This window comes from Cryptomeria japonica, chromosome 3 (genome assembly GCF_030272615.1).
Source record: "Cryptomeria japonica chromosome 3, Sugi_1.0, whole genome shotgun sequence".
Lineage (NCBI taxonomy): Eukaryota > Viridiplantae > Streptophyta > Pinopsida > Cupressales > Cupressaceae > Cryptomeria > Cryptomeria japonica.
Window position 1 is genome coordinate 291,232,978 of NC_081407.1, and position 13,198 is coordinate 291,246,175.

Genomic DNA, 13,198 nt, shown 5'->3' on the forward strand with positions numbered 1-13,198 from the left:
GAGCAAACACAGTCACAAGTTTAGGTAATTAATTTAAAGGTAAAGAAATGAGTAGTGATGCATATTATTTTCTTGGGAATTGACAGCCTCCTAGTAGGGGACATTACATAAGATCATCTTAGTAACTGTATAAGCAATTTCATCCTATGAATTGTAACAAATTGTAAGCCAGGATATGTAATTGATTACTCACTGTTTCCTGGATCACGCCAAAAAATTCTTAAATTTCCTCCATATAAAGCATAGTGTAATTATGATGTTTTCCAGTTTGTGAAAGACCAAAGTACAATGGCATAATGATCAATGGCCTTTTAAAAAGCCGTAAAAATGTAATTGTCCACCAAACCAAAAAACACTTCTTTTTGATGTTGCAATACACATGCTCTGTGATTGATTACTCATCGCTTCCTGGATCATACCAAATAATTTCTTAAATATTCTACATTAAGAATATAGTGCAATTATGGTGTTTTTCAGTTTCTGAAGACCAGAGTATGATGGCCTGATGACGAACGACCTCTTAAAAAACCTTAAAATATAGTTGTCCACCAAACCAAAGCAAAATTATTTTTTTATGTTGCAGTACACATTGAACTTCTTTGTTCATATTTGTGCTACTTTCTCTGCATCTATCTTTTGCAATCGGTTCAACACACTTGATTTGTATTTTAATATGTCTTCATCTGTAGCAGATTCTGTGATGGACTTGATTATGGAGTGAGCCTCAGCCTGATGCAATGCATTAATTGCTACATCTGCATACATGAAGTAAATATATGTTATATATACATATCCAATTATACTTATGATGTTTTTTGTAAATCCCAAAAGATGTGTATTGATTAATGATTTTGACTACATGCTAATATAGGGTAAGTCGGAACAAAATTTTACTGATTGAAATTTCAACTATTTAGAAATAAAAAATAGACAGTCAAACAGGATGAACAAGAATATTTAGATGAATCTCCTACCTGGTGAAGACTGGAAGTTACTTCGCAGTAAGACAGGGAAAAATGCAATACTAATTTTATAGAAATAAAGTTAAATATTGCTTGTATGCCGATTATCACCTTCTATACATTTTAGTGTTGACTGTAGTCCACATTTTATCATAACTATAATACCAAAAAAGGGTCTTTTATAGCACAAATTAAACTAACAAATAGTCATTTATGAGATATAACAAGTAAACGCATTAACTATTAAGCATTGTTCCACAGCCATTGGGGACAGGGAGACAGGGGGACGTGAGGACGGGCTTCGGGGACAGGGGCACAAAGGGAAAAAGTTTTGGGGACGGGGGACTTGGGCTTGTGGGAGGGGAAACGCATTTCCGTGGAACACTGCTATTAAGTAAATAATGTTTGTCTACTGTCAAGTAACAGTATGTACATCAACAATGGTATCAACATCCAGTGGCGTAAAAAGAAAAGCTGCATGATTATGTAGCCGTGGAGGAGAGATCTCTAGGGTTCAGTCTTCAGAGGCCACCTGGCTCTGCCAAGGCTTTCTTCTCCTTATTTTGTCCTTTTTCAGGGAGTGGACTCTTGTAACGTTTTGCCTCTCTTCAGCAGTGCTTAATTTAATTTGTAGCTGATTTTATGCACTTGTATTCCCCCTTAACTATCATGGCCCCCTGTTGTTACAGGGATGCTGCTATTAGTGTGAGTTTAGGATTAATGTCATCTCAGACCAGGAATGTCTTTCCTGCAGCAGTTCTAGGGCAGGGCAAGGAAAACCCTCACATAGTTAAATGTAGGGGCAACACTCCCTAGTTGACATCCTTAATGGAGAATCGATGGATAGGATTCTCAGGCTTTTTAAGTGTAATGTCCCCTTTCTGAAATGGAATTTAACAGAAAAAATAATAATAAATTGAAATATGAAAAATTAATAATATAAGATTAAGTTAGACATCACTTCCATGACAAAAGATCTAAGAATAGATTTCTCTTAAAAATCCTCTCCTAGAATAAATTTTTTTCAAAATAGCACACTAGGCTTAAAATGGCTACTCAGCAACCCCATTGGAATTCCCCAGTGTTTTAATTGTCTAAAAATATTGAAAAAACTGATCCACCTATGGCTCATAAACTCCTTGAACGTTATCCATTCGAGCAAAGTTGACTGTATTTTGTTTGCTCTTGCCTCTTGATAATATACCCTCAAGTATATCACTGTCTTGAACATCACCAATGGCGCTTTCCCACCACTTTGGTCTCTTCTTAGGAGCCTCTCTAGCCAAATCACTGTTGTCAGCACAAATTGGGCTGCCTATTTCTGTATCATCTAGATGCTGATCCAGGTTGCGTTAACAAATTTTGGAATTGTTACCTGCCTGGGAGACTCCTCATGCTCAAAATCCTTTCCCATCCTTCAGGTGGAGCTAGCTAAAGCTGAAAACCTGAATCCTTAGCCATAACATGCTGGTCTTCCGTAATCTTGATCTCTGAAGAAAGATAAAAGGGCTCATATTCCTCATCAATCATAACATCTTTGTTGAAAGTCAAGCGGTCAGTGTCAACATCAATCAGCCTGTATGCTTTATGATTTTAACCATACCCTGTAAGCATTAATTTCTTACTCTTAGGATTTAACTTGGTTCTCTTTGCATCTAAAATCCAGGTATATGAAATAGCACCAAAGACCTTAAGATGACTAACTCTCAATTTCCTCCCAAACCATGCTTCCACTGGGGTCTTGTATTGCACTCCGTGTTAGAGATTTGTTTCGTAAATAAAGTATGATATTTACTGCCTCAGCCCAAAATTATTAGGAATACTCCTGTTTTCCATCATACAACAAGCTATCTCCATGATAATACGGTTTCACCTCTCAACCACTCCAATTTGCTGTGAAATGTAGGGTGTTGTGTATTGTCATTTTATGCCTTGTTTAGAACTTCACTGAGTTCTTTGTAATAGAATTCGCCTCCATTACCAAATCTAAGAGTGATTATGTCAGAACCAAACTGTTTCTACTAATGCTGTGAACTTTTGAAATTCCTTAAACACATCCAATTTTAATTTTAGAAAATACACCCAAATTTTCCTACTGAAATCATCTACAAATAAAACAAAATACCTGGCACCAATGTCCACAAATATCTGCTTGAACGAGCTGTACCACTTTCTTCACTCTCCACAGGTGTCCATCCTCAAATGGAGTTCTATGTTGCTTCCTTGCTTGGCAAGCTTTGCATACACCTTATATTTGCTGCTAGATGTCAAGTAATCCATCTACCAAATTCTCTCGAGCAAATTGAGAGAGACAAGATAAGTTGAGGTGCCCAAACTATTGATTCCAAAGTGTACTGGTATCAAATGCACTCTTGGATGCCAATGCACACTCTTTGACCTGCCCAATGTCAACTAGTCGACACAATCCATGATCTTCAATACCAATTGCAAGCATTTGTGTTTTCTAAAGATGACATCTAGATTGGGAAAACGGTGTATAATTTGACTCAAAGAAAGTAAATTAAGCTCCACTCTCAGTAGATAGTTCACATTGAGAAAAAGTAAATTTTTCCCTTAAGAGGAGTTTTGCACATTACCTCTGCCAACAACCCTAGACTCCTCACCACCACCGAAGATCATGATATCAATGCAAGCCATATATTTCGTGAAACAATCTTTTCTGTATGAGAAATAAAATGATGCTCTTGAATATGTATATCATGCATATGAATTAGAAAAATCTGTTGGTCATTTGGCCATGAATGCATAGAAAGCTGATTCCTTCTCCTCAGAATGCTCTATGACATGAGACTTTTGTGGAGGCCCCCCCAGTTGGATCTTTATTCAGCCAACCTCTTTTGCAATGCTTCTTCATATGACCCATCTTACCACAATAATAACATGTGATGGCTTTTAGATTCCTTGAAGCATTCCCATTAGTACCTTGTCCTTTCTTCTATGACCATTTCCCTTTGCTATTATCTTTGTCTACAATTGCCTATTCCACACTTTGTCTCTCATTACTACTAAAAAATTGTTTCTTCCATCTGTCTTAATATAAGAGCTTATGCAGAGCTCTTCAAACTTCAAGTCAACATTGGTAGAGGTGATATTGAGTGTCTCAATAAAATGCTGATAAAAGTGGCAAGCTTTTCAATGTAATTAACACCATGTCCTCTTCTTCCATCTTCCAGCCTATGAATGACAACTGATCACAGATATCCTTGATTTTGAGTAAATGCTCCTACAAGGGCACTTTCTTGTCCATCATGATTGAAAAGAGCATATTCTTCAAAAAGAAGGCACTGCCTTTATCTAAAGCTTCATGAGGTTCTCACAAATGCTTCCAAATCTTTGCAAAGGTCATACTTGTCTAAACCTCCAAAAGCATTTCATTAGTCATTGATAATTTTATTAACATGATTGCTTCTCCGACACATTCATAAAATTTGTCTTGATCTTTACTCACAACTGCTAGCTAGGTGTCACTACCGAGGACAATCTTTTGGAGACATCTATACTCAAATTGTGAGCATTCATTGCTTCCACGTGTTGTAATTTTCACTAATAAAATGTTGATTTCCTTCCAACATGATATTGGGTAAGAGGCCATCTTCCCTTCCACAACTCATATCACAAAATACACTATTGTAGAAACCATAGTTTTAAAACTCGCCACGGACTCGCGAGACCATGGGAGCCACGAATCGACTCGCCAAGGACTCACGAGGCGAGTCCATTTGAAAGACTCGCGCGAGTCTTTTGCATGGACTCGCGAGTCTTTCAGATGGACTCGCGCAACCCAGAAAAAAAGTTATGCAAGCTTTAAAATTGAGTTTTTAAAAAAAAAATTTGCCTTCATTTGGCATAACTGAGGGAGTGAAAAATAAAAGACCTCGCAAGGGGCGACGCCCCTTGACCCCAACTTGGGGGCGCTGCCCCCAAACCCCCGTTGAAAAATATAGGGGGAAATTGCACCAATGGAAGTAGGGAAAATTTAACCTCTGAGTCTGATTAGGCTCCATATAAAAGCATAATTAGCATTGAAGAAATCTTGGTATTATACATTTTAGAGTTGAAAGTTTGAAACTATGAGTATGTGACATGTGTAATGTTTCAATTATGGCTCTTATGTTCTCTAAATGCATTAATTTCTTTATGTTTTTTTGTAAAACTATGGTTTTTTTTTGTCGAGTCTTTCACGAGTCCGAGTCCGAGTCCAAATTTTTGGTTTGCCGAGTCTGTGGTGAGTCCGAGTTTTTCAACTATGGTAGAAACCCTAAAAAATCCTAGTTTGCAAATATAAAAACAATTCTACAAATTAGAAAAAAGCTACAAATTTTCAGGTTCAAACCCTAGTCAGCAAAAACATCCTCATCAAAATTTTGAACAAATCATCCACAAAAAACCCTAGTTGTTATCAAAAAAATCCACAATTTTATTTAAAGATCCCCAAAATAAGAATCAAATCCCTAGTCGGCATTGTAGAAAGTCATCAAACTTGCATAGATGCCCTAGCCATCGAGTTAAACCCTAGTCATCATGTTTCTTCTCTAACCATAGCCAAAACCTTATCGCAGCTTTCAAACCCTCACTACCAATCTTCTAGTAACAATTTTATAAAAATTGATGATATTATATTAGAAAACGAAGTGCCATGATAAAACAAAAGAATGTCACATTTTGTAAACAGGGGTTCAATTTTCACAAAAAAAATTGCACAATTGGCTAATGAAGAATCTACACACCTTTTATAGAAACACATTTTTTTAACAAAAAAGACTATAATTTGCAGAATAAAAAATGGTGTCATTCTTCCTTTAATCCCTACATAAATTCTCATGAAATCCCTAAAATCCTCGAAAAACCTAATACATTTTTTGTCATTGAGATTTTGAAATCCCATGATTCCATACGTGCAACATCTTTTGGCTCTTCAATGAGTTTTGCAAGCAAGTCCATGATCCATTACTATTGGCAATAGTCCCTAGGATGATTTACTTTGTTAGATTTTGAAGCTCAACTTGGGCTCTAATACCATATTATAAATACTAAACATAGAATGATTACCAAGATATTGAATATTAAATGGAGAGAAAGTCTCCTTAAATAAGATTACAAATGCTTTATTCAAATAGGATAAGAGGATAAGATTCACAACTAATAAAGCAAAAGGAATAAAGATTATTTCATAAAAGATAATTGACCATTATAAACAAAATATTACTTCAATACTTCACTCATGCTAAAAGATCGTCTCTTCTTTCTTCTACACTATTAATTTTCAGAGGCCCTTGGGGGGAAGAGACAATCTACACGAAATAGAATATGAGATTCCAATCAAACCACAATGTCAATAAAACATCCTCCAAAGAAAGTACTTTGAAAATTGATGGAAGAATAGATATTACAACATTGATGTTCATGTTGAATTGGCATAGAAATAAAAGATGAAGAATAGTAGCCCCGCCCCCCCCCACTTAATAATAGGCATGTTACATATAGAATCCAGACTCTAGCCCCCTACTATTCTATAGGCCCCCCTACAATTCTATAGGTTGATCCTTAGAAAACTATAGAAGAAAGGGGGGAGCACTGATTAATTACAAATTCTAGTTGCAAAAAAACTAGCCAGGGTTGGGTTGGGAACAATTGGTTCCGTATGTGGGCCCCCTTAATCAATGTCCCTTCCCCTACAATTCGGCTGAGGATAGGGAGGAGGTAGATTCAATTGTGGGGGGCATAGTTATCACCTTGCAAAAGAATTCAATGGGGGGGCCCTACTATTCTATGGCAGTGGTGGGGGGTATAGCCGCAGCTTGGCATTGAGAATCATTGTCATCCCTCACCTGAGAAGGTAGCCATACAAGACACTGCAATGCATTCCTCTTCATTCCTAAGTGAAGGCCGGGCGCCTCAACGCCCTATCTATATCCGTTACCAATTCATGTTCTACCAATTCTTTTCTTAGCAACTAAACATAGTTTTTCCTCTTTCGGAGTTATATCTAGATTATCATCTTCCTGTTTCTTTTTGCTTTCATTAGAGCTTTATTTACTTCTCTTTATTTTTATCAATGTTATTGAAGAGGATGGAAGAAATACACTTACCATTAGTAGCTTTAAAACTATCACTCTTTGGAGCCTCTAATTTTCTTCTTGTTTTTAAGTTTACCTATTGCACTTCAAGGCTATATTTATTATTTAATCTCTCTTGATTTGAAGAGACCTCTATATCAAATCAACATGCTAAGGGCAAAGACTATTGACCCATGGTTTTTCCTTTAAAATTGAGTTGAAAGAATATTGGCCTCATCATTTAAAACACCTTCTGCACCCTCCAAAAGAATATCAACAAATTAACAAACTATCAAATGACCAAAAACCCTTCTCCTTCTAACTCATCTACACAATCGCCCTAATAGTCTTCAATCGTCAAAACATGCATGAATTTGAGCCCTAACCTTTCTTGCAACATTGTGTCAGATGCATAATTCAAAGAAATTCTTGAAATTGAATAATGTCGATTCCCCACTAATGAACTTCGAATCTGTAACAATCTTACACTTGCATATTCCCATTTGAATTGGAAAACCAACCTCCAAGTTGTCTTCCTCTCAAGAGAAAGTACATCTCAAAGGCTTGGCAAAGATATTCCATGAATGTGATTTCGTCGTTTCAAAATCTTGGCAATATGTATGGCTACCATGCAAATCTAAATACCTGGATGTAAGAAAGTAAGAAACTATATATACTAATCTAGCCCATCTAAGATAATGATTCTAGCCTTCTTTTAATTCCTCATGATTTCATTCCCTATACTAAATGCATAAGAGAAGCATCATTTTCCCTATTGTAATGTTTGAAAACTTCTACCTTCTCTAACTATCAGCAGGTACTTATAAACATAAGTATGCTAGCATGGCCCTTTGGTGTTCAACCATGTGGAAGTGCCATGGCATGCCATCAAGTATACGATGTAGGATGCCATCCGGAACTCATGAGCTTGCTCAAATATTGTTAATTGTTTAAGCATGCAATCACTAAGGTTGACCAATCACGGTGTCCCTTCCCATTGCATGTGGTACTCATAATCTAGAACATTCATGGTTTCAGCTATTAACTTCCTCTTGGCCTATGATCCAACTAAAGAGTCTAATCATGATGGAGGATTCATCTTTGAGTTCACCTCTACTTAGGTTTTTAGGTGAATTTGATTTATTTTCCTTTAACCATCTCTTGTTGATTTGCTTTTGACAATTCACTAGATTATTCTTCCAAAAAATTTCACATTCCCCCAAATTGGTTTCAAGTGATTTTTCCTATGAAAGCAGAGAAAATGTTGACTTGATCTCATCTGATTTGAGACTGCAAAGAATTTGCCCATCCATTGACTTGATTTCTCTCTTCACAGGATCATAGTGTTTGACACAAGCTAAAATAAATTATAGGCTTTGTATGGCAACCAGGAATGATATTTGGATGAGGCCACTATCTATCAACCTCTTGGCCACCTTGCTTCCACCTTTTACTCTCTATTCAAGGTTGAAATCCTTCGGGCAAGCACGACACAAATCTATTTCTTGCACTTTTGGGATATTCATGAATCAAGACAGAAGGCACCTCCACAAGGAGATACAAGTACGTCATCTTGGAAGTGGAAAAATTGCTGATTTGGTCTTCTTTCGAGTGTACCACAGTTGAAAAAACTGCCCTTTGCCTGATCATGACTTGAATTTGCAGATATTGAGAGAATGGAAAATATCAAAGGCGATAAAATGCTCATACATCTGATATGGTTGCTGTTATGACCGATTTATCCTTGGAATAAACCTTCTGCTAATATCGAAACTGCTAATTTGACCCCAAAACAGCCAGGTAATGATAGGAGTGTTTGAAAGAAAAGACTGCTGTTTGCTGATGAATGCTCAATTTATCTTAAAAAAAGGGTGTTACCCTACAGCTGCTGTTGACTGTCAAAGACCCTCTAAAAATGAAAAATGCTGCTGCTACAGTTTAATGCTGCCACCTGATGCTACAGGACAGAATATAGTGACTGCTTGAAAGCTTGTTTAAGCACAAGCTTGACTTCCAATTGGGTGCCACCTCCTCTAAAGATATTTACTCTCTTGCCTTCGGTTAGAGCTGGTACTAAAAAATAAGAACTAATTTATTTACAGAATATTTGATTTTAGATTGAAAGGTCATTTCCTTTTGGAAATGGTGCTTCCTTCTACAAATAGAAAGCTTGTCTTTTATTGGAGTTGAGTGGACTGTATCCTATTAATAAACATTAGCTCTTTGTTTTAAAAAGAACTTGCTCTCTTTTTTAGGCTGCAGACTTTATCCATAGAGATTTACTTTTTGAGTATTAAAAGTCACTACTCTTTTAACAATTCCCACCTTTATTAATAGAGGATTTGATCCTATTTGAAACCGGTCAGCTGCTTCTACCTTGCTAATAGATCTTTTTCATATTTGCTGAAATCCAGTCAAGTACTATAGGAGTGCCCTTTCCAATTACAGTCTAGACTTGAAACAACGTAATCTCCTTTGTGCAGCACACGCTCCACCAGGTACACACCTAAATACTGTGTTTTGCATTCGAATTTGAATCCACAACTTTCCTTTAGTGACACGCGCCCTTATCCACCAGGTGCACACTTTTGTATTGAATCTCAAATCTTCTACCAAGTGCAGTTTTTCTGCTTCACGCACACCCTGAAGCTAACCATTTGAATCCATTGTTTTCAAAACAAATATTTTCTCTAAGGTGCACACTCCTTACTAGGCGCACACTTCTATTCATGCCTTCATATTTTTGAATTCGAACTTAAATTTCCCTGATGTTGCGGCACCTGGTCATTGATCACTTGAAATTATTTTTGGATCAAAGTTTATTTGTAGATGAGAATCCCTATGCCCCAAGTGTGCACCTTTAAATAGGCCATCTCCTATTAATAAACCTTGCAAACTGTGTGCTTTATCCATGCCTTGAAACATCTGAATTAGAAAGCGAATTGCCCTTGGCAAGGCATGTGCCCTCGGTCAAGGCAAACACCTGTGTAATTATGTTCATGTTTTCAATTTTGAAATAAAACGCTTTTTTCCTCTATTTTACATTCGTCTCATTCCAATGCGCACTTGTAGCTCATACTCTGACCTTTTCTTACTAAGTGTTCACCTCTTTCTTAAGTGCACTCCTCATTATACGCACTTAGAATTTCCTTTATTGGGTGCATTCTGAAGCAAGCCAATTTCTCTTCTGCACTCTGGTTTTGGCTCTATCAGGGTGTGCCTTGACTTCATGCTTAGCCTTTTTTTTCTGAAATTGGACTTCAATTCCCTCTCACAGGAATGCACACACCATAAGGAAATCAATATACTTCATTTTGTGTGTGTCCTTCCTCATAAGAGTGCAGGCTATTACAAGATAATGCTTGAAATTGTGATCTGTGCATATTTGATCTCAGCCTTAGCAGATTTCTCCTAGCAACCTCCCTTTCTTTGACAAAATGGATGGCTACAAGAGATCCTTTTTATGATACTATAAATATTCAGAAAAGGACAAGGACAAGAAGACAAAACATAACTTACACTCAAGAAATATAACAATTTTATGCTTGTATTTGACACAATACATAATTTTCATATGGGTTCAACACAGCTAGGTAAAAAAGCAAGTACGTTAACTAAGACTTAAGTTTAATTTTTTATTTTTTATTTAAGCTTACTAAGTTAAAAGGTTAGTCCTTAGAGATTTGTGGTAGGAAGATTATAGTACAAAAACACCTAATATTCAATATATCATCATCTATATGTCCTATGCCTATAGTAGTTCTAGGTGTTGTGACGTTTTCACACATCGCCCCATTGCAAATGGGGACCCCTGTTTTTTTGCTTTCTAGGTTAGTTGTCTTAGTTTCGTCTTCTGGTAGTGTCTTTAGCTATCAGCCTTTTACTTAAGGAGGTGCAGTACCTTAGGTTGTCAGGAAGTGATCAAGTCCCGTCTTTCTCTTTGAGTGGAATTGAGGTCAGTTTAGTTTTCAATGCCTTGGTGATGAACGATTTAGGATGATCATTTCATTTGATCATCACCATGTAGCTTTCAAGTGCGAAGATGAAATGTTGAGTCTAAGAGTGGAGAACTATCAAAGAAAGTGAAATGCTTGATGAGAGGGTAGTTGGGGCATTAGAAATGATGAAGAAGCCTTGTAGAGATGAGGTTACTTTCGTAAGATGAAGGAAAAACCCTTGAAATGGATGAAGCAAGTGATAGAAGCATCAAAAAGGGACAAGTCAGGTCACTTCCAGTGACACCCTAAATCCCTGACCAGCTTCTTGGAGCCAGTTCCAGTGACCCTCCAAAAGTCCGGCCACCTTGGGAGCATTTCTAGTTGACTGTCAAAAGCCCGATCAGGATGAGCAGGTCCTTATACTTTTGGTGAAATTAACGCTGATTGAGGTGAATACTTGAGGTTTTGAAGGATAATGCTGTTTGAGATTGGTAAATGTGCTGAGAATGAGTGGAAACACCTTGATATGTTAATTGAGCAAGTTGTTTTAACACTTTGAAGTCACTTCCAGTGACACTTAAAATCCACAATCCTCTTGATGTCATTTCCAGTAGGAGCCTAAAAGTCCGATCAGCTGGTGACTTCCAGTTGCTGATCAAAACCACAACCAGCCTTGGCCACTTCCACTTGGCACCCAAAACCCCACCCAAAGACATGAATGATGTTTATGCTGCTAATAGATGAAGATGATTTCAATGATCAAGAAAGTAGATCAAATTGATGAAGAGATGCAAGGGCTTAAGGGAGGAAGAAATTACTCCAGTTGGAGGTGAAAACCATGACATTTTATGCTTACTGTCAGTGGGCCTCAAAATCCATGACCATCTATAGTCACTGCCAGTGGTACCCCAAAAGCCAGATCACTATGCTCAATTTCCAGTTGGCCATGAAAAGCCCAGCCTAAGGACACAATAAGGATTATGTTGCTGTGTCAATGCTTGAACAATAAAGATGGGTTGCTTTCGTGAAGATAGGTAAGGCAATTTAAATATCTGATCAGACAAAGAAACTAAGGCCAATGAACAAATGAAGATGAAGGTGGATAAGAGGAGAAGTCATTGCTTCCGGTGACCCCTCAAAACCCCGACCTACTCCAGGACACTGTCAGTGGACCTCCAAAACCACAACCCCCTTATGGTCACTGTCAGTGACCCCTCAAAACCGCGATCTGCTCCAAGCACTGTCAGTAGCACCGCAAAAGCCTGATCTCATTGCTACAATTTCCAGTGCATGCCCAAAAGCCCAATCAAGCATATAGCACTTCCACATGGGGGCGAAAACCATGAACTTCTTGGGATCACTTCAAGTAGGAGGTCAAAACCCCAACCACCTTGGAACCACTTCCAATGACCCCTTGAATCCACGGCCAAGGGCAGATAGATAAGAATCAGACTTCAAACACAAGAAACTCAGACTTGTAACTCAGAAATTTGACCTTCAAGCATCAAAACCAGACTCAAATTGATGGAAATTAGAACAAAAGAAGTAAAATCAGACATAAAATCAGAAGATTAAAGAACTAAGAATACATATCAGATTAAGAGATCCATAAAAATTTGTCTGCATTATATATGTTTGATTCTATCTTTGTTTGCAGATATGACTGAAGAGAAAGATGGTGTAAATTGTTAACACCATTAAGGAACTCATCAACGGATGAAGCTGGTATCAAGGTCATCAAATGATGAAAGGAAAAGGTCGAACTCCACAATTGGGATGCAGCCACATAAAGGAGTGCAACGTGGTGAAGATCATCACAATTGCAAAGTAACAAGACAGATGTATTGTCCCTCACCTATTCTGATATCAATTTTCAATCTTTCACCCTTTGGACAAATTCGTCAAACACTTGGCATATGACTGGTTCAAGATACTTCAGACATGTCTTGACATTAAAAACCTTTGTTTCAACAATAAGGGGACTTGCCAAACATAAAACTACGATCTAGAATGATAGTGCAACCACAATTCCTAAAGTTTGATTCATTGACATAAAATGGTATGCAGAAAATAAAGGTTGCAGCAGACTGTCATTAAAACAAACAATTGTCAAGCATCATATAACAATTTCTAAATGAGGGACAGCCTTATAACTCCTTCATTAATGAATCAAATAAGGCTCATTACATTAGCCGATTTACATCAAATATATTGACCAACA

General features: G+C 37.3%; 1 protein-coding gene across 2 annotated transcripts in view; it reads right to left on the reverse strand.

Annotated features, from left to right (window-relative positions):
- Positions 1-217: 217 nt before the first annotated feature.
- Positions 218-13,198, reverse strand: part of LOC131062698 (uncharacterized) — a 107,296-nt gene continuing 94,315 nt past the window's right edge. For both annotated transcript variants that reach the window (XM_057996399.2, XM_057996398.2), the window contains exon 6: positions 218-755. In XM_057996399.2, coding sequence (XP_057852382.1) covers positions 604-755 — 152 coding nt within the window. In that variant the 3' untranslated portion in view covers positions 218-603. The remainder of the gene's footprint in view (positions 756-13,198) is intronic.